Source organism: Mastigoproctus giganteus, chromosome 9 (assembly GCF_048544385.1).
Source record: "Mastigoproctus giganteus isolate SK-2022 chromosome 9, ASM4854438v1, whole genome shotgun sequence".
In the NCBI taxonomy this organism is placed as follows: domain Eukaryota; kingdom Metazoa; phylum Arthropoda; class Arachnida; order Uropygi; family Thelyphonidae; genus Mastigoproctus; species Mastigoproctus giganteus.
In genome coordinates this window covers 89988093-90010731 of record NC_143583.1, presented here as the reverse complement: position 1 = coordinate 90010731, position 22639 = coordinate 89988093, and the positions used below count along the sequence as shown (strand labels likewise).

The 22639-nt window shown below is 37.4% G+C and overlaps 1 protein-coding gene across 2 annotated transcripts in view; it reads left to right on the top strand.

The window, feature by feature from the left end:
- MetRS (methionyl-tRNA synthetase 1) overlaps positions 1–22639 on the top strand; it is a 162697-nt gene that overhangs the window by 115966 nt on the left and 24092 nt on the right. For both annotated transcript variants that reach the window (XM_090381706.1, XM_090381705.1), the window contains exons 15-17: positions 7065–7198; positions 9164–9243; positions 18833–18964. In XM_090381706.1, coding sequence (XP_090237832.1) covers positions 7065–7198; positions 9164–9243; positions 18833–18964 — 346 coding nt within the window. The remainder of the gene's footprint in view (positions 1–7064; positions 7199–9163; positions 9244–18832; positions 18965–22639) is intronic.

Sequence of the window (22639 nt, the reverse complement as noted above, 5' to 3'; positions counted from 1 at the left end):
GTGACCGCTCCAGTGGGACTTTCATCCCATCTAACCTGCCAAAGGGAGAGGAGTTTATTCCATAGGTTTATTTTTTGCTGTTTGATATTTGTAGTAGGATTGCAGTCCATTCCAAGGAGTGAGGTTGGTAGGCCTCTTTTGTGTTTGTAGATGAAACCTCTAGAAGCTATATACAGATCCAGAGGAAGGCCCCCAGATAGAACCTGCAGTGCATTAGTTGATGTTGTTCTTGTTACTCGGTGTGTTGCAAGCAGCATAGTTCTTTGCATGGGAAGGAGTTTGGCCCGAATTTTACTGTTAGTGACCCTATGGAACCAGACCCCAGCAGCATAGGAGGCAATCAGCAAGAACACAGCTTTATAGTAGAGAGACAGAGTTCTTTTGGTGAGTCCCCAATCCGAACAGGAGATCCTGATGGTGGCTGCAGTGAAGGCTTTGGTTTTGTTTGCTAAGCTGTTCACGTGTGGTTGGAAACTGAGCCTGTCGTCCAATATTATGCCAAGGTGTTTAGGTTGTGCAACATATGGAATTTGCTTCCCATGAATAAGCGCTTTAGGGGTCTGCAGTAATCCAACCTGTTTTTGAGGATCATTAGCTTTGTTTTTGTGTTTGATATTTTTAATTTATGTGAGATCATCCAGGACATTCTTTACACGGTCCTCAAGGGTTCTCCTGGACCTTCCTGCAATGCAAATAACCAAGTTGTCTGCATAGGCGAAATTGATGCAGTTGTCAAAGCTTCTGGTGAGCCACTGGTCAAGTATGGAGTTCCAAAGGAGTGGTCCTAGCACTGACCCCTGTGGGCAACCTCTGTTTATAAATTTTGAATATGAGAGGTGTTGGGCAGTGACCTGAATTGATCTGTTACTGAAGTAAGATCTTATGACTTTGTAAAGATATTGATTGCAGTTTGCCAATCTAAGGGACCTGAGGGAACTCTCCCACCAAAGGGTATCGAAAGCACCCTCAAAATCCACAAAGATATAGCCATCTCATAGACTGCTGTGGAATGTGTACAGTGTTTTACAAGGGCTGCTTTGGCATCTTCCGCGGAGGATCCTTTATTGAAGCCATACTGCGAGTTGGATGAAAGGTTTTGTGAGTTTAGGATAGTTTGGATTCTGGGACCAATCATTCTTTCAAACAGCTTTCCCAGGTTGGCTAACAGAGAGATTGGACGGTACACTCTTGGGTCCATATTAGGTTTTCCCAGTTTTTGAATAATTTTAAGCAGTGCCTGCTTCCATAAATTGGGAAATATGCCTTCCAAGAGGCACTTATTGTAAAGATTTAACAAAATATTAGGGTAGAGCTCATGAAATCTGGTGATGACTGCATTTTCTACCAGATCAAGGCCTGGACACTTTTTGGGATTCATCTTGGTCAACACAGCACCAAGTTCAACAGCAGTGAAAAGATCAACGTCCCGGGTACCTTCGTAAGTGGCATTGTCTGCTCGAATCTGAATTTGGTGCATATTGTCAAGATTGGGATCATCTTCAGGAAAGATGTCTTCAATGATTTTTTCAACTGTTGAGTTCCAGTCCTATGTTTCACTGTTTTGATATTGTACTGTGTTGTATATATTTGGGCAGATAATTTTGTTCCTACAGATCTTGTATATGAGCCCCCAGGGGTCAGTGTTCCCTGCTTGGGAAACCAGTTGTCTCCAAGACCTTAATTTGTTCTCTGCGATGACTTTATGGTAGATTTTTCGCTTCTCCTTGTACTCTTGCTTGAGAGCATTAACTTCAGGATCAGGCCAGTGCCTTCGTCGTTGAAAGGCTCTCCGTGCCACATGCGTTTGTTTTCGGAGATCGGTAAGTTCCCGTGTCCACCAAGGAGTATGCACTTTCTTTCGCTTGGCAGCATATTCAGTGGCTCTGAAGAGGGATGACTGTACATAAAAAGCATATTCAGCTGCAGAGAGGCTGTTAAGGTTTGGAGCTGTCGCTTTAAAGTCAAGGTTCAGAGATGCTCTAAATTTAGCCCAATTAATGTTTCGTGTAGGGAACAATGAAAGACATGGGGCTAACTGTGCAATTAGCATTAGTAAAGGCATATGATGCAAGAAAGCAAGCTTATACAGCATCAGCCAAAAAAAAAAAACAAAAAACACCCTTCTCATTTCACCCATCCACTCGCTCCAAATGTTTGTCTAGTTCAGCATTGAATCTATTTAAGCTAACAACTTCCACAACAACAGATGGAAGTTTGTTCCACCAATCAACCACCCGCTGGCTAAAGGCAAACTTCTGCACATCTAACCTACAACTGTCTTTCCTCAATTTGAATTTATGCCCTCTCAGGTGATTATTCTGAACAAGAGAGAATCCCATCAGCATTGAGCATGCTCAAACCATTTAAGGCCTTGTACACCTCAGTCAGATCACCTTGCTGGTACCTAGTCTTCAGACACTGCAATTTGCAAAACTTAAGCTCTTTCTTCGTAAGAGCAACCCTTTGTTCCATTCACTAATCTTGTTGCCTTTCTCTGTACTCGTTCCAGCAGCTCTACATCCTTCTTAAAATGAGGCCTCCAGACCTGTATACAGTACTCAAGGTGTGGCCTGACCATTGCCTTATACAAGGGGATAATCACCTCCTTATCCTTGCTAGAAAAATTCCTGTATATCATTGACAAGACACCATGAGTTACTCTTGTAGACTTCTTGCACTGCTCAGAAAACTTCATGTCTGACTGTACAATTACCCCCAGGTCCTTTTCATTCTCTACCACTGTCAATGTAGTACCACACAGTTGATACGTTACTCTGGAGTTACTACTTCCCATATGCAGTAATTTACATTTGTCAATGTTAAACTTCAGTTGCCACCTCTCAGCCCATCTGCTCAACTTTTCTAGATCCTGTTGCAGTAGTGTACTGTCATTAGTGTCCTTAAAAACCCTGCTGACCTTCATATCATCTACAAACTTAGACATTAAGCCTGATATACCATCATCGATATCATTAATAAATACAGAAAACAACAATGGACCAAACACTGAACCCTGGGGAACTCCACTAATAACATTAGTCCAAGAAGAGCAGTGTCCATTGATTACCACTCTGTCTTTTCCTACTCAACCATCCTTTTTTGGCACCCCCATAGCCAGGTGGGCAGGAGCAGCAGTGTGTAGCACACGCTTCTTGATTAGACCGGAGTTCGAGCCCGTGACCACCAAATATGGAGAATGCAGAGAGGTCAGGGAATGTCCACTGCATATCCCTGGAGCAATATGGCCTTAGTTGCTAATGCTCCTAAAAAACCAAATAACAAACAAACAAACCATCTCTTTATCTAGAGCAGAAATTTGTCTCCAACACCACACTGCTCCAATTTGTGCAGCAGTATCAATAGCCTTTTTAAGATCCAAATATGTGATATCAAAATTATTCTTTGCATCCAGTTCCTTTGTGACCACATAGTATCCAATCAGATTGGTCAGACAAGACTTCCCCTTAAGAAATGCATGCTGTGTTCAAGCTACAACTAAAGTCTTGTCTAGATGATTCTGCAGTGCTTCTTTAACCAATGCCTCCATTAATTTCCCTGGAACAGAAGTTAAACTAACAGGTCTGTAATTACTTGTGTCGCCCTTTGATCCTCCTTTGTGAATTGGGGTCACATTTGCACATCTCCAGTCCATGGGTGCTTTCCCTGAGTCCAAGGAAGCTCTCATAATTATGGCTAAGGGTTTGCTTTCTTCCTTTGCTGCATCCTTTAATATAACTGGATAGAACCCATCCACCCCAGGTGCCTTTCTTATGATTATCTTCAACAATTTCTCCTCCACTTTGCTCTCAGTTGTTACAAAATCATCTAGCTCACTGCCAGAGGTGATTATGAAGTTGGATATGAAGTTCTCTAAGCAGGGCAGATAGCCCCCCCAGGACAACTCATGGTGTTTTGTGAATGATATACAGAAATATTTCCAGCAGGGACAAGGAGGTGATGATCCCATTGTCTAAGGCAATGGTCAGGCCACATCTTGAGTACTGCACATAGGTCTGGAGGCGGCCTCAGTTTAGGAAAGATGTTGGATCTGTTGAATGGGTGCAGAGAAGAGCAACAAGATTAGTGAGGAACAAAAGGGTACTCTTACTGGAAAAGGCTTCAGTTCAACAAAAAAGACTTTTAGTTGCCTGGAGACCATGGCACCTATGAGAAAATATGATTGAGATGTTTATAGCTTTGAATGGATTGAGTAGGTTCAGTGTGCTGATGGAGTCCTTTCTCTTTTTTTAGATTATGCACATGGGGGGCATGAATTTAAACTGTGGAAAGATGGTTGCAGGGTAGATGGAAATTTTCCTTCAGCCAAGTAGGTGTTCAATTGTTGGAACAAACTCCCATCAAATGTAGTAGGGATGGGTAGTTTGAATAAATTCAAGCACACCTCCGCTTATTTTTGCCTTTATAAATACCTGCTTCACACCACACTGTGCTGGTATGCAAAATTCTGAATCTGACAAATCTTTAATCGGGCTCAAGCTGCTTTTGATAAGAAGTATGACCCCTCCCCTACCTCTTTTATTTATCTGTCCTTCCTAAATATATTATACAAAAGGAGGTTAAAAAATTTCTAGCCTCTTATAGAAAAATACTGGAAAGTTGTGAAACCCATTTATTTTTCAATGTAGTTCCCCCCCCCCCCCAAATACTTTCTGACATAATCTGCTAGCTTTTGCAAGCTGCTCAAATGAAATTCAGATTTTGACTCAAAACAGTTGTTGCATCCACCAGAGCATTCTCACTGTTGAATTTCTGTCCTTTCAAATTCTTTTGAGATTTAGAAATAGTCCGATGGAGCCGAATCTGGAAAGTATGGCAGATTCTGTAATAGCTTGGACCCATAGTCACATGGTGTTACCTGAGTCACAAACACTGTGTGCATCGGTGCATTGTCTTGATGCAAAATGACTCCTTTGGCCAATTTCCCCACACATCTTGAGCTTCAATTCTTCATGTAAATGTCTAGTTAGAATAATACTTAGCATTGATATTGGCACCTCATTCCAGTAAATCAACCATTATCATTTCTTCTACATCCCATAAGATGGGTGCCATGGTTTTCCTGGCCGACTTCTGCACTTAAAGCTTTGTAGAGGGGGGAGAAGAGGCATACTTCCACTGTTTCGATCATTTTTTTTGTTTCAGAGTTGAAATGGTGCACCCATCCCTAAAAGTGAGCTTCGTTAGCTTTAAAGTGCTGCATAATCTCGTGACAACACCTCACTCTTTCTCGCTTCTGATCTGCATTCATTGCTTTAGGGACCCACCTCAGAGAAACCTTTTTCCATTCCTATAACATGTGCCACAATATTGTGGGCTCACTCATGGGAGATGTTGAAAGTTGTCTCAATGTGCTTCAGTGTGGGGGGCCTCTGTAGCCAGGTGGGCAGGAGCAGCAGTGCGTAGCACACGCTTCTTGATTAGACCAGGTTCGAGCCTGTGACCACCAAATACAGAGGATGCGGAAAGGTCAGGGAATGACCACCGCATATCCCCCCCCAGAGCAATATGGCCTTAGTTGCTAATGCTCCTAAAAACCAAACAAGCTTCAATGTTATTGTGTGGTCTTGCATGATCAGATCATGAATGGCATTCACATTTGCAGGTGTTAACACTAATAGGGTTCCCACTGTGGGGTGCATCTTCAACCCAGTTTTTGACCATGGTGTAGGAAAGACAAGATTCTCTTTGCTGCATGCCTTCATGAATTTTCCTAATGTTTGCTGCATGTAACCCAGATTTTGACCATGGTGTATGAAGGACAAGATTCCCCTAATGTTTGCTGCATGTCTTCATGAATTTCTTTTGGCAGCACTCCCTTTAAATGAAGGTGCTCAATGAATGCACAGTGCTTGATTTTCTCAAAAACAGTTGCCATTTTTGTTCACTTCAGCACCCTCTAAAGCAGAATATTACAAACCTGAAATTTTCTGTGAACACACAAGAAGAGACAACACACACATTGGCAATATTGTCTCTCATAAAAGTTTGCAATCTGTATGGGGCTAAAAACTTTTCAACAACCCCCCCCCATACATCCCATAGTGAAACTCTTTATCCCTTATTTCTAGGTAACACTGCATTTCCATTGGCATTTTTGTGTCAGTGTTAGTTGTCTTAATCAGGAGCCTGAATTTGCTCATTTTTGATGATACTCCTGACACTACCATATATATTTGTTAAGACTTAAGTGTTTTACAGTTTGCTACCTTGACACACCCCTTGAAGTTATTTAACCTTGTTTTCCTAGCATTAGTTTTCCATTCATTTGAAACATCATGACCTTGGCACATCCTGCCAGTATCATCTGTTGCAGCAGCAAACAGTGATATGTGCAAGAGTTACTTTAACCCATACCATCAGATAAATATGTATTTGTATTTCCCTTATTGTCCCTTAACTATCAGTTTCTAAACACTTAAGGTAACTTCAATGATATTGACAAAAACTACCTTTGTTTCGGAAAATATCTATTTACAAGTCTGGAATCTGTCTGCAAGTGTGGCCCATGCTAATAAAACAAAAGGAAGTAGAAAATCAAGCCTTAGATGGATGAATAGTTCAAGAGAAAAATGAAGACAGAAAAATAATCATAAGAAAACTGTCAATGCCATCCTATTGGTTTGAAACATTAATAATAGGGATCTGGAAATAATACATAAAAGGCAGGCCACAGAATGTAGATTTCATAAAGGAAATCAGGATAAATTATGATAAATATTCATTTCATACCAGTATTCTTTTGTAAGTTTTGTATTTCCTTTAACCAGCATAATAATCATGCATTATCAATTTGTATTGCAATGCAAAATATTTAGTATGTTAAAATATAATTATTTCATTTATGTTACTGAGGTTTTTTTTTTTCTTAATTTAAAAATTCTTTACATAGTAGGAAAAAAATGAAGACAATTTTTGAAATCAGCACAGCTATTTAATAACAGCAGAATAAGTCACTTTTTAAGCTTGTCTCCTTTTATATAGTCTAATTTTTTTAAAAAAAATTTTAATTGCTCTAAAACCATAATTTCTTTCATGATTTTCAGAATATTTGAATTACGAGGATACAAAATTTTCTAAGAGCAGAGGAATTGGAGTGTTTGGCAATGATGCCAAAGATACAGGTATTCCTGTTGATATCTGGAGGTTTTACTTGCTCTACATCCGACCAGAAGGCCAGGTAAAATCAAGATATTAATTTAATATTTAAAACTGTACATAAAATTAAGAACCACTTCTAGAATGACAAGATAATTAATAAATTTTAATTCCCTTTTCCAGAATAGAATTTTTGTACATTAAATACACAGTAACCAGAGAATCTGGCTTAAAAGACAATTCATAAAACATCAGTAAACATTCCAAAAAAATTTCACATGCAGTAAGACAGTAGGTAGCAATTGAATTCAAGTGAAGTTTATAAAGTTACTAGGGATGAGGGCCTAAGGGAATTAGCAGAAATGTATAGGTTAATATATGAGAAAGGGGAAATGGCCAGAAGGTTTTAAGACTACATTAATGATGCCAATCGCAAAGAAAAGTCATGCAGTGAAATGTAAAGCTATTTGACCTATAAGGTTGGTATTTCATGTAGTAAAGTTAATGATAAGAATATTAAATAGAAGGATGAAGTAAAACATGGGAGAAGAGAGTTTGGTTTCAGAAGGGGAACAAGGGATGCAATGGGCATGATGAGAATGATCAAAGACAAACATCTGGAAGTAAACAAAGAGATATTGTTCACAGTTTAGACCTAAATGGATGTCAAACAAACTGATGAGACCAGTGGCATAAAAGAAAAATATATGAGATGATTAGAGATTATCAAGAAAAACAAACCATACAGTAAGCAGAAGCTAGTTTGAAATTAAGTCACTAATAGGGATTAGGCAAGTTATGCAAGTTATTTTAAGGCAGATGACAAGAACTCTCTGACTAAGGATTCAGAGGAAAAGTAGCAAAGAATTCTTTGCTTATGCTAACACCTGAAGGAAAGGGAATTAGTTGGTATAAAAACCTTAATAGCTTGTACAGTTTCTTCCCTGAATGCTTCCTATTTAGAATTTGTAGTTGATAACATCATCAGTTGGTCCCACTGAAAATAATTTTAAATAATTTTACCCAAGTGATGTAATGATGACAAAACAGTTGTGAAGTATATCTCCACAATATGAGAGATGCCTGATGGTGCATGATATAAGTTAGGACTCTAATGCATTAAGGGCTTATGCATTACGCAGCTTGAGGCATAAGCCCTTAATGCATTAGAGTCCTAACTTATATCATACACCATCGGGCATCTCTCATATTGTGGAGATATACTTCACAACTGTTTTGTCATCATTACATCACTGGGGTACCTACCTAAACCAAAAAAGAAGGGCCAAATAGCCCTGAAACGGTGCCGTCTGGGTGATGATATCCACTGAGAATAAATAACAACAGTCTTCTCCTTCGGGTGAAGCATTACTTATTCGAAGTAGTGCAATGTCATGGCAACTTGTCGTGAATGCATTCACAATATGAGATGTAACTTAATGATGCTGCTATTGCAAATTTGCTAATCTATAATTGGCTGTGTATAAATGATGCATGTGCACTAAGATATACGTAGTATATCCTCTACATCTATTTATATATCTCATAATTTTTTTTCATCTGCTTTGGATCTGAGTTTCAAAAAATTTCTTCAATTTTTTAAGCCAAAATTATACAATAATGGTCAACGGATGCAATGTTTCCTCTCCTCTGATTTTCAAAGCTATTGTATACTGTCATTTTTTAAAACTGTGTCTAATATTATTTGAAACACAGATAGATGGCAGCATGTACTGGACAAATCTGAAGACAGTTCATGCAGAAACAGATGCATTATTTAAAATGTGCTTGAAATGACTTTTTAAAAACTTAGATCTGTGTACGTACTCCCAGGAGTCCTCAAACGAAAAAAACATAGGCCTGTATATGTATTTACGAAGAGGCTAAGTATTGAAATTCATATTATTTGAACCCAATTGCAGCATAAAACAAAATAAATTGCTCTCCACAATATGCCTTTTCATGTTGTTTGTTGCTTTGTCATTTTTAACTTGTTTATTTTTGACTGCAACTGATTAAATAAGAAAATTTTGTACTTTTATTTTAGGACACTTCATTCAGTTGGCAAGATTTGATGTTAAAAAATAATTCAGAGTTACTTAATAATCTAGGGAATTTCATTAACAGGTAAGTAGTGTTATTCTAATTTAATTTTATTGGAACCAAGAATTTTGTCTTTTTACTATATTACCTCTAATACGAACAAGTTTGTACTCAAAAAACTTAATTTCTTGTTAATCATCTTAACCTGTTCATATTAACTTATAATGTCACATATTTTTTATAATTTTTTTGTATGAGGGCTATCTCAAAAGTAATGAATAAAAGCAGACTAATAATAGTTTTTGGCAGAAAGCTTAAAATTATGTAAAATTCAAACTATGACATTAATTAGTGCATCATTACTATGTAGTTGAACTGTTTAGACAAACCAAAATTTATACAATTGCCATTATTATTGTAACATTTCATATTGTGAAACCCTTCACATCCAGTTTCCCTCCTTATAAGTAACACTTTTCTCATTAGAGAAGACTACTATTGCTTATTTTTAGTTGAGTACCACTACTCAGACAGCACCGTTTCAAAGCTGTTTGGCTTCTCATCAGTGAGTGGGCAGGTACCCAGAGGTATAAGGATTGACACCCAGTTGCGACTTATTTATGCAATGTGAGAGATGCCAAAAGGTGTGCTTCTTAGACTAATAATAATTTTGGGCAGAAAGCCTCAAACTATGACATTAGTTAGTGCATTGGTATCATTACTACATAGTTGAATTTTTTAGACAAACCAAAGTTTGTACATTGACATCATTATTGTAACACCTCATATGAAATGTTACAATAATGATGTCAGTGTACAAACTTTGGTTTGTCTAAAAAATTCAACTACAGCAAACCCTCGATTTAACGGACTAATAGGAGAGAAGGGGTGTCCGTTAATGCCGAAGTCTGTTAAATCGAATGTAACTTGGGGGAGAGGCATTTTTTTTTTTTTATTGTTCTTAATGTAAAAAAAAAAAAAAAAAAGCTTTAATACAATATACAGTACTGTACAATATAAAATTATGTTGCAATTTGGCCTTTGATTTATGGGTATCAGAAACCGTTTTTTTTTTTTTTTTTTTTTTTATGCTGTAAATTTCACAAACACTTGCTACTGAGACGCCTTGTTCTAATTTCTCAATTAGTTGTAATTTCAAGTTCACACTCTTTCTTTTAACTCCTCTGTCACTTGATGCCATTTTAAATTGTAAGGATTGCAAAATAATATAATAAATAAAGTCACAATTCAGAAATCACATAAACACTGTATACAACCTGACTGCATGATAGGTTGAAGCAGACTGAGACCGAAACAAAGCAAGTCGGCAGACCTGCAGTTTAGTGTCCCGAGTCACGTTCGGCTTACAAATCACTGCCTGCTCTTATCTTTATCTGTAATCTGGGAAAGCAGCTATTTGAACATGTTTTCAGAAAGAATAAAAAACAATTTCCTGACTACAATTTCCTGAATTTGATTATAAAAATAAAAGTAGATAATTATCAAAACAATAATGGAAATAGGTAATTATTATTAATTTTTTAATTAATAGCACACCTTTTGGCAGCTCTCGTATTGTGTAAATAAGTCGCAACTGGGTTGTCAACCCTTATACCTCTGAATACCTACTTGCTCATGATGAGAAGCCAAACAGCTTCAAAACAGTAGCGGTGCTCAACAAAAAATAAGTACCAGTAGTCTTCTCTAATGGGGAAGTGTTACTTATTTCAAGTATAAGGAGGGCAACGTTGATATGAAGGATTTTACAATTGAGATGTTACAATACTGATGCTATTGTACAAACTATGGCTTGTCAAAAATTTCAGCTATGTAGTAATGATGTAAATGCACTAATGTATAAAAGCAGTTAATTTAAAATGAATTTATTTTATAATAACAATTTAGGTTAAAACCTTTAATGTAGTCACTTTCACACCTTGTGACTGCTTCCCAACAGTCAGATAGTTTTTGAATGCCGATTAACTGTCTGCAGAAGTCAAGTTGTCTAATGCATTGGAACATGGCTGTGCTCAAAGCTTCTAAAATAGAAATCCTTGTTCACATAGTGGTTCTTTGAGCTTGAGGAATAGATCATAATCAGAACTATAAGGGGGTGAGGTAGTGCTTCCCACTTCTAATCAGTGAAAACAGGCTGTACAGACTGATATGAGGCTTTGCATTATCATGGAGTATTCTTGTTTTTTGAGGCGGTCTCCAAGGTTTCCCTTATGTACTGTGAAATTACTGTGGAGTGCAGGCACACCAGCTTCCGACATCTGTGGTCACTTCTGATGAAGAAATGTTACATAGTGGTCTCCAGTTACTGATCTTCCAAGTGGCACATGATCAACTGCAATAATACTGTGATAATTGTAGGCCACGTTTCACTTTTGATTGTCGCTTACAACATTTAGAGGGGCATGGCAAAGATGGATGCTTCTGCTGAGCTTATTGTGACTTAAATTCAGGTTCAAAATCATGTGGCCATGTCTCATCAATGGCAACAATGTGTTTTAAAACTTTCACCTTCTTGTCAGTAATGTGTGAGTAACTGCATTGTAATTCCTTTACACTTTGCTCATTCTTCTTCTGACAGCAGGTGTGGGACCCATTGTGTGGCAACCTTTCATTTTTGTAACATGTCAGTTAAAATTCAGTGAGTAGATGATCTCTATATTCCATATTTGTTGGCTGTTTCTTCAAAGGTCATACATCTGTCTTTCTCCAAAATGGTGGTAATAATGACTGCTGATATGTTGTTCATAAAGGTTCTTGGTCTTCCTGAGCATTGTTTGTCTTCAGCACTGATCTGACCTCACAAAACCTTGGAGACCAGTGTGGAATCATGTTATGATCTATTTTTGACTCGCCACACACTACTGCAATAATTTTAAATTTGTGTAAGCATTAGATACAATTTCAATTTTGATCTGAAACTGCAATTTGACCTGAAGGAATATCACCATCCATTATTAAAAGCTCCTACACAAACATTCAATGCAGGAACTCTGTTTCAAGCACCCTAATGTTGAAGTTAAATTTCAAATTATTATCCTGATAAGTGTCAGTTGTGCAGGCATATGAAGTGAGGAGCCTGTGCACAGTGTGCATTACCTTTGGAATAACCACTGTATTTAATTTAATTGTATACTATTTGTATTGCAGCAAGCTATGCATAAAATCTCAACAGTTTCTTAAATTTAATGCAGTTCTTAAAAGTTTTTAATGTAGTTTTATACTGTTGTTTCTTTTGCTGCTTCCCCTCTGTGGGCCTTATGATGGGAGGTTTTGATAAAACTTGCTAATGTAGACAACCTATATTAAGTTTAGATCAAGGTGGTAGTGCATCAGTAAATAGCTTATACAAATTCTCAGGTGATAAGCAGTGTCTTTTTTTTTCATTAACTACTAAAATAGCAAATCACATAACATCTCCTTCCAACTAACTAAAAATTTTATGTAAATTCACCCTGTGACAGGCTATCTGGCAATCTAGGATGTTCGTCAACAGCTTCTGTGTTATCAAGCATGTACAGTATTATAAACTTCCAAGGCACCTCCTTAGCCAGGTAGGCAGGAGCAGCAGTACATAGCACATGTTACTTGATTAGATCAGGGCTCGAGCCCATGACCACCAAATATGGTACGTTTGTTTGTTTGTTATTTTGGAGCATTAGCAACTAAAGCCATATTGCTCCGGAATATGTGGTGGTCATTCCATTGACCTTTCTGCATCCTCCGTATTTGGTGGTGACGGGCTCGAACCCCGGTCTAATCAAGAAGCGTGTGCTACGCACTGCTGCTCCTTCCCACCTGGCTACGGAGGTGCCTACCAAATACGGAGGATGCAGAAAGGTCAGGGAATGACCACCGCATATCCCCGGAGCAATATGGCCTTAGTTACTAATGCTCCTAAAAACCAAATAACAAACAAACAATAACAAACATCAAGAGCCAATGTCAGTTGAACCTCAGATGATAAACCTGACCACAAACTTTAAAACAACATAGTCCCACACTGGGTTTATCAATGATTTTTGTAGCCACTGAAGCAAATTATATAGTGCTATTATAAGTTTTATTTTGTTTTTTCTGAAATTTTTATAATATTGAAGAAGGTAGATTTAACATGTGTTCACATGAAATCCTCATTTGAATTTAATTTTGATTTGCCATTGTAGCCACAGTTTTTTTGTGGCTACAAAGATTAAAGACAAAAAATCCACAGTTGTTGGATTTTTTGTCTTTAATCTTTCTTTGAGAAAATTTATTGGTTGCAAACTCACAAGTAATTGTCATTGGGTCATAACCTTGTGTGATATTTGGTTCTTAAGAATTTGGACTTCTTGTCTCAATTTCTGTTTACGTCATTCAATTTAATTAGAGTTTCTGGCTTCATTTGCTTCTCTTTTCTCACTTAATTGTTCAGAGGTCTCATTCTGAATTGCACTTCTCCTTCGCCATTATCAATTGTTCGTGTGACTAATTTATTCGAGGGTTTCATTTTCTCCTACAGTAGTCATTCATTCTGCATTCGAAATTATTATCCACATCAAGTTTCTGGAACTTTGAAGCCAGTGCTATCTTTGACTTTGTCTGGTCACATTTTTCTTTCTTTGGGGAATTCGTCATTCATTCTCTTCCAACTTAAATATTTTGTTTTTTCTTGTGAAAATGAAATACACTGACAACTGTAGAGTTAAAAGTGAAAAAATAATACAACAAAATTAAAATATACAAAATATTACAAATTAAAACCGATAAAAGTGATAAAACAACCGTAGCTTTCAAAGGCGACTGCCTCCTTTATCAACAGTAAAACTTGACTGTCATAGCACATCCTTAAATAACATCAGCAGGATCACAGCCCATGGCACGTGTTACTGTAGGAGCATGGGAATTATCCTCCACATGCATGAAGAGGTAAATTTGGTGAAAATAGACGGTACCCTCTCTTTCCCTGATGTTTTGGTTTGTAGGGATGGCCCCATAATAAAAATGAGTGTGTATAGGAAACCTATGTGCTAGAGACAATACACACATTACAACATCGTACAAGCCAACAATCATACGAATAGTATAATTAGGGCTCTATTAAGGCTGAGTTCCACTGCATCACCTTTGAGGATAGAATGGAGGAGATTAAATGTGTCACAGCGGATCTTTGAAAATGCGGCTACCCACAAATCTTGGACAAATATATTCGAGAAACTGAACACAAGTGAAGAGAGAGGCATTCTCACCTGCTGCTACTGCATACATTTCCTACTATCCAGGCTTAACAGAGTGGATCTCTAGAATATTATGCACCTGCCAAACATGCTGTGTGTGCAGCTGACAGGAGATTGCACACAGTTGTGTCAAAGGTAAAAGATCCTGTACCTATTGAGGGTACAAGTGGGGTTATATGTGAGATCAAATGTCCAGGATGTGGGGGAGTGCTATGTTGGACAGGCAGAAGGCAGGTTTAAAGGTCGTATGGAGAACAGATTAGCACAATAAAGACTGCAGACTATGGGAAAATCTACTGTGGCTGAACACTTCTGGGAGGAAAAGCACCAAATTTCTTCAGGCGATGCCATCATCATTGATTGCTTGCATAGGTATTGGAACCGGAAATGGCTCAAGGGCTTGTGGATTTGTTCTTCGGAACATAATACCATCAATAGAGATAGGGAAGTCTATGTTCATCCTCTCTTTGAACCCATGATTCTTGGATGGAATGAACGGCTCCATATAGCATGCTCCCGAGACAATTCCAGTCTTCATGTCATGTGGAGGATAATTCCCATGCTCCTACAGTAACACGTGCCATGAGCCCTGATACTGCTGATGTTATTTAAGAATGTGCCATGAGAGTCAAGTTTCACTGTTGATAAAGGAGGCGGTATTCATTTTTATTTTGTATATTTTAATTTTATCTATCATTTTGTTGCTTTTAACTGTACTGTTTTATTTTTTACAACAAAATTTTATCCTGTCTTATTTTATTTTTATTCTATTTTAATTTATGTTAATAAAGTTTGAGTCATATACAGTTGGTGTATTTCACCAACTGCATATTACAGTTATTATGAGTCAGAACTTTCCTATTTCCAGAGACCTATTTGAAGAATGTTATAAAACTGCCAAATCTCAACTTGTTTTGAAATAAATTGTACTGAAAGGGAAAAAGATTTCATAAAACAAACTAGAAATAGGTTGAAGAATACTGGAATATGAACAGTCAGACACTAATATATTTGTACATGATCTCTGATCCTTTCAAATGATTTGAAAAAGTGCCATTTACATTATACTTGCAGTAAAATGTATGTTGGAACCATTGTATTGGCAGTGCCATATGCGGCGCCTCCATAGCCAGGTGGGCAGGAGCAGCAGTGCGTAGCACATGCTTCTTGATTAGACCGGGGTTCGAGCCCGTGATCACCAAATATGGAGGATGCGGAAAGGTCAGGGAATGACCACTCTATATCCCGGGAGCAATATGTCCTTAGTTGCTAATGCTCCTAAAAACCAAACAACAAATAAGCAGTGCCATATGCATAAGCAAGTTCTTTATATACCATGAAGCACTTTCTAAATGTCTCATACCATGAGGTCACATTGTTGCAAACAGTTGACACAATGTCAAGTGTGGTATTCTTTATGGTAATAAAAAGTGTAGTGATGGTGAACCTTTTCTGCTCTGCATATCAGAAATAAACTGAAACAAAAATGACAATATTCACGACATAGAAAAAAAAATAATGGAATAAAATTAGTAAGTAGTCTTTATTGCTATTATAAAAATGTAACAACACTGATATTCAAATAAATAAACTAGAATTTCATAATACAAACTCTGGACAGTAGCATGCACCTGTATATTTTGTTGTGCCTGCCACTCTTGGCATGCGGGTCATTGGCTTCCTATCCTTGAACTAATGTATAACCTACCATATAATGACAGGAAAAATTGTGCAAATCTGCCTTATGACAAATCTGGCAATATAAGATTTGCATCGACAACCTCTGTTCTGTCAAGCACATAAAATAGTATAAATTTTCAAGTGGTTTTTATTGATTCATCAATAAATTAACTGATAAAACTATGAACTGTGAACTTTTAAATAATATGGTCCTGTGTCGAGTACATCAGCAATTATTGCACCTAGTACTGTTGTAACTTCTGTTTTCTCAGAAATGTTTATAATAGGAAGAAATTGGATTTGATATTAGTTCCCAAAAAGTCTGGAAATGCTTGTCTGAATTATAATTTTAATTTGCATTTGGAGCAAAAATTGTTGCCCTAAAGGCAAATTTTAAGTTCTGCAACTAAGAAAAAATCTACAGTCAATTTTTTTTATTTTTTTTTTCCGTTCTTTGTCTTTCTTAGTTGCAGAACTTACAAATAATTGCCATTGAACTACTTGCTGGTCAATATTTGTTTTTAGAGAATTTTGGACTTTTTGTCTTAGTTTCTTTTTACTTAATTCTATTTGATTAGAATTGAATCAGTGTTTTTACTTTTAGGCAGAAAAATGAGTGATTGCAATTTAGAGCAAAGAGGTGCTATTAAATTTTTAGTGAAACTTGCTAAATTGATGCAGAAACATAATGTTACAGAAAGTGTAAAGTGATGAAACCACGAGTCAGCCACATATGTATGAATGGCACAAACAGCTCAGAGAGAAATGGGAAAGTGTCCATGAAGATAGGAAGACCAACTGCAGCGACAGACAAGAATGTTGAAAAAATTTGAGAGATTGTATGCCAAGACCATCAGATGTGCATTAAACTAATTACATAACAATTGCACATTGACAAAGAAACACTAAGAAAAATTTTGACAGAGTGGTTGGAAATGAGAAAGGTATGCACGTGAATGGTTCCTCATGTCCTGACAGACAATCGAAAACAGAAACGTGTGGAAGTTTGCAGTGTAAATTTGGAAAAAAATTCATGAAACTTGGACTTTTTGGATCCATTAATTACAGGAGATGAATTCTGAGTCTTTCAATATGATCCACAAACCAAGTAGTAGTAGTAGTGGCATGTGATGCAAGAAAGCAAGTGTATGAGCTTATGCAGCATCAGCCAAAAAAAAAAAAAAATCACGCCGTTCCCTCCAAATGCCTGTCCAGTTCCTCCTTAAATTTATTTAACCTATCAACTTCCACAACGACAGATGGAAGTTTGTTCTAGCAATTACCCACCAGCTGGCTAAAGGCAAATTTCCAACATCTATTCTACATCTGTCCTTTCTTAATTTGAATTTATGCCCCCTTAGGTTCGTAATCTGAACAAGTGGAAGGATCCCATCAGAATTCAGCAGAAGTGTCAAAGCATGCAGTGGCAAATTTCCTCTTCTCCCCATTTAGCAAAAGTAAGAATGTCTTGATTGAAGATCAAGTCCATGCTTGTTGTTTACTTTGTCATGGTGTTGTTCATCCTGAATTTGTCCTGCCAAATCAGACTGTTAATCAGACACTCTACACTGAGATTTTAGGAAGACTTTGTGAAAAAATTGGAAAGACACTGCCCAGTTTATCACTGGACAAATGGTTTTTGCTTCATGATAATGCCCCGCATTATTCTGCTGTTATAGTGAGAAAGTTTTTAATGAAAAACAAGGTACTGGAGCACCTGCCTTATTTATCAGATACAGTGCCATGCAACTTTTCTCTGTTCCTGAAAATTAAAATCCACCTCAGAGGAAAATGATTTGAGGATTTGGCAGACATTCAGAAGAACACAATGCAGCAATTAATGGCAGTATATTCTGAGGATTTCTGCTGCTGTTTTAGATTCTGGAAATCGCAAATGGAGCACTGCATAGGCGTGGCTGGAAAGCTTTTAAATGCAACAATTTCAATGTTTATCCTCTTCAAAGTCTAGCGTGGCTGGACTTTGAAGAGGATAAACATTGAAATTGTTGTATTTAAAATAATAAGTGATTAAAAAATATGTTTATCATTTCTTTTTAGCTGCACCTTGTATACTTACATGTATATAGTTTCCAGTCTTTTGAAATAATTATTAAAAAAAAAGAAAAATGCTTGTTAAGCTGTGTTATCTCTTTTTGCTCTTCTTGTCATTCAGCCAAATCATGTTTTAAGCCTTTTTAATATTAATTTAAGCCATATGGTGCACGGAAGCCTGGGGCTTATGCTGCACCAGCCAAAAAAAAAAAAAAATTCTGAGTTACTCTGAGAGAGAGAGAGAGAGAGAGAGAGAGAGAGAGAGAGAGAGAGAGAGAGAGAATAATCAGGAAAAAGAATGATTATGATATCCAGCTCAGGTCCCTGGGTGTGCCAAGCCCATACTCACCAGATGTAAGCCTCTCTCTCTCTCTCTCTCTCTCTCTCTCTCTCTCTCTCTCTCTCTCTCTCTCTCTGTGTGTTATTTCAATCTAAACCATATAATGCTAAAATTTAATGTGATAAAGTGTCATTTCAAATTTCTTGTTCCAGTTTTTTTTTCTTTTTTTCATACAAGATGAAAAATAAAAAAGGAATAATCTAAATGCTTATAGATGACAGATGTATAAACAGCAAAAAATTTGTGTTTTATCAACTTTTGTTCAGTTTATTCTTTTCTTTTCTTTTGGAAAGGGATCTTGTAGATAGTTGTTTTGGTGGGACAGATAGGTTAATGAGCATTAATTTTCTTTTTTTTTTTTTTTTTTTAGATCTCTTTTATTTATTGCCAATAACTTTGAAGGAAAGATTCCAGAAATTGAATTAAATGATAATGACAAGGTTTTGTTGGCTGAAATTTCTCGTGAATTGCAGCGTTATTTGAATCTAATGGATAACATCAAGTGAGTATGTATTCTCTCAGTCTCCCTTTGTATTGCACATTATTTGTGTTTTATAGTAACTCTTTTAAGATACATGAGGGTGTGTGTGATTTAAAAGTTCAGAGACTTAATTTGTATCTATAAATTGCAACTTGTAATGTGTTTAGTTATTTGTCTAGACATGGTAATAATACATGGCTCAACCATTTTCTTTAGACAGTCTGAATTGGATGGCCCTGAGTGACAGCTAGATCTGACACTAATAATGGAGGTGTAGCCATAGTGTTGGACTCAAGGATTCCCTCCAGATTCATTTCATTGCAAACCTCCTTAGAAGCTGTTGCCACACATATAGTAATTATTATCACTCTGACACTAGTCTAAATTTATCTTCCACTCAATCATCCATTTGTCATTCAGGAACTAGAAAACCTTATCTTGCATTTACTGTCTCCTGTTTGCTTATTAGGAGACTTTAATGGACATCATCCTTCATGTGATTTTTCTGTTTCAGATGGACATGGAGAGCTAATTGAAATGCTACTCAACAGAGAATTAAACATTACTGAATACTAGCTTACTCACTCATCCATTTTCCTACTGGGTAAACCTCTGCAGTAGATCTCTCGATCTGCTCTCCAATCCTCTCTCCAAGTATTGAGTGCTTGATAATCCTCTCAGCAGTGATAGCTATCTGCTGATATGTAAAATCACCCATTCCAAAGCAGACTACAAAATATATCAGCCACCTCTCTTTTGATGAATTCATTATTGAGTCTTCTCCATTTGACTGTCATCGAACATATTACAATGCAGGTACTATTAGCTGCGACGGCTGCCATCCACAGCCTCAATTAAGAAATTGTAGGCATACCAATCACTGATGGAACGAAGATTGCAACAAAGTAAAAAGAGGAAAAAATGCAGCATGGAACTTCTTCCACAAATATCCTACCACGGGATGCATATAAATATCCTACCATGGGATGCATATAAATTATTAGAAGCCTATGGTAGGTATAAGATAGTCTGTAATCAAGTCACAAAGGAGTTTAGGCAAGCAAAGGCAGATTATGAGAAATCTTTGGCAAAGGATGCTAAAAAAAACAGCAAGAGCTTCTTTGGTTATATAAACTCTAGAAGGAAGGCAAAGAATCACATTGGTCCACTTGATATCAATGGTTTAACTGTTGATGATCCTGCTCAGATATCTGACAATCTGAATGAGTATTTTGCATCTACGTTCACACATGAGGAGTTATTAAGGGAAGAGAATGCTGGAAGTTTATCAAACTGTAACAGGGATCTAAAGGATTTGTAATAACTGAGAGCAAAGTGGAGGAGAAATTGTTGAAGTTAAACATAAGAAAGACACCGGGGGGGGGGGACCTATACAGTTATATTGAAGGAGGCAGTAAAGGAAGTAAGCAAACCCTTAGCCAAAATTATAAGAGCATTTGACTCAGGGGAAGTCCCTACGGACTGGAGATATGCAAATGTATCCCCAATTCACCTATACAGTTATATTGAAGGAGGCAGTAAAGGAAGTAAGCAAACCCTTAGCCAAAATTATGAGAGCATTTGACTCAGGGGAAGTCCCTACGGACTGGAGATATGCAAATGTATCCCCAATTCACCTATACAGTTATATTGAAGGAGGCAGTAAAGGAAGTAAGCAAACCCTTAGCCAAAATTATGAGAGCATTTGACTCAGGGGAAGTCCCTACGGACTGGAGATATGCAAATGTATCCCCAATTCACAAAGAGGAATCTAAGGGTGGCACGAGTAATTACAGACCAGTTAGTTTAACTTCTATTCCCGGGGAAATAATAGAGTCACTGGTTAAAGATGCATTGCAGGATCATCTAGATAAGACTACAATGATAATTCAGACAGCATGGGTTTCTTAAGGGAAAGTCTTGTCTGACAAATTTGATTGGATACTATGATGTGGTTACAAAGGAACTGGGTGCAAAAAATTATTTTGATATCATATACTTGGATTTTGGGAAAGCTTTTGACACTGTTGCCCATGGAAGACTACTGTATAAATTGGAGCAGTATGGTATTAAGTAAAAGTTGTTACAATGGATAAAAGTGATTGAGTGGGAGAAGACAGAGTGGTAATCAGTGGATGATGCTCTTCATGGATTAATGTTATTAGTGGAGTCCCCCGGGGTTCAGTGTTGGCCCACTGTTGTTTTGTATATTTATCAACATTGATGAAGGTATATCAGACTTAATGTCGAAGTTTGCAGATGATGCAAAGGTTGCCAGGGTTGTTAAGTAATGACAGTGTACTACTGCAACAGGATCTAGAAAAGTTGGGCTGAGAAGTGGCAACTGAAGTTTAACATTGACAAATGCAAAGTACTGCACATGGGTAGAAGTAATCCCAGAGAAACTACGTTTAGGGTTGTAGAAAATGAAAGAGACCTGGGCATAATTGTGCAGTCAGATATGAAATTTTCAAAGTAGTGCAGATAGGCTGCCAGAGCAGGTCATGGGGTATTGTCAATGTACAGGAATTTTGCTAGTAGGGAAAAGGAGGTGATTATCCCTTTGTATAAGGCAATGGTCAGGCAACGCCTTGAGTACTGACTACAGGTCTGGAGGCCTCATTTTAGGAAGGATGTAGAGTTGCTTGAGCGAGTATAAAGAAGGGCAACAAGGTCGGTGAGGGGAACGAAGGGGTGGTCTTTTTTTTTTTTTTTTTTTTTGTTAGTTGTTGGCGCATCGGCTTCTGTGGCCATAATGCATCTCCCAAGGTTTTTGCATTTTACTCTGATCCAAGCCCGAGGCAGGATTCGAACCCGCGACCTTTGGGTTGCCATGCAGGCGCTTTACCCACCTGGCTAGCCCAGTCGGCAGTGTGGTCTTACCAAGAAAGGCTTAAGTTCTGCAAATTGCAGTGTCTGGAGACTAGACACCTGCGAGGTGATCTAATTGAGGTGTATAAGGCGTTGAATGGGTTGAGCAGGCTCAATTCTGATGGAATTCTTCTACTTGCTCAGATTACAAACCTGATGGGGCATAAATTGAAATTGAGGAAAGACAGTTGTAGAAAAATGTGTGGAAATTTGCCTTTAGCCAGTGGGTAGTCGATTACTGGAACAAACTTCTATCTGTTGTTGTGGAAGTTGATAGCTTAAATAAATTTCACACAGTGGAAGTTGATAGCTTAAATAAATTTAAAAAAATTTCACACATCCATTCCCTCTAAACGTTTAGAGGGAATGGATGTGTGAAATTTTTTTTTTTGCTGATACTACATAGGCTGGCTTCCTTGCAATCACATGCTTCTACTATTACTTTTAACTGTTATCTTCTCTTGGATCCCAGGCCACAGTGATATTCTAAGAAATGAAAGTGCAAATGGTGTTGCAAAACATCCCTCCAGCATAGCCTCAACAAATGATCTAGCCCCACATGTTGATTATAGATGCAGAGAATATGTATGAGACAGTGAAAACTTCTATGAAAAATGAAAACACATGACGAGGTGTTTCAACTGAAAACTGAACCACAGTTATGGACTTCCAGCCTCTGTAAAAATAGAAAATAAGTTATCCTATCCAGAACCTGAATAGATCATACTCACCTCAGTCATCTGTTTCTGCTTATATGAAATAATCCTCTACAGTATACACACTGTTTTTAACCACTAATTATAAAGCACATACTCATTGAATGTA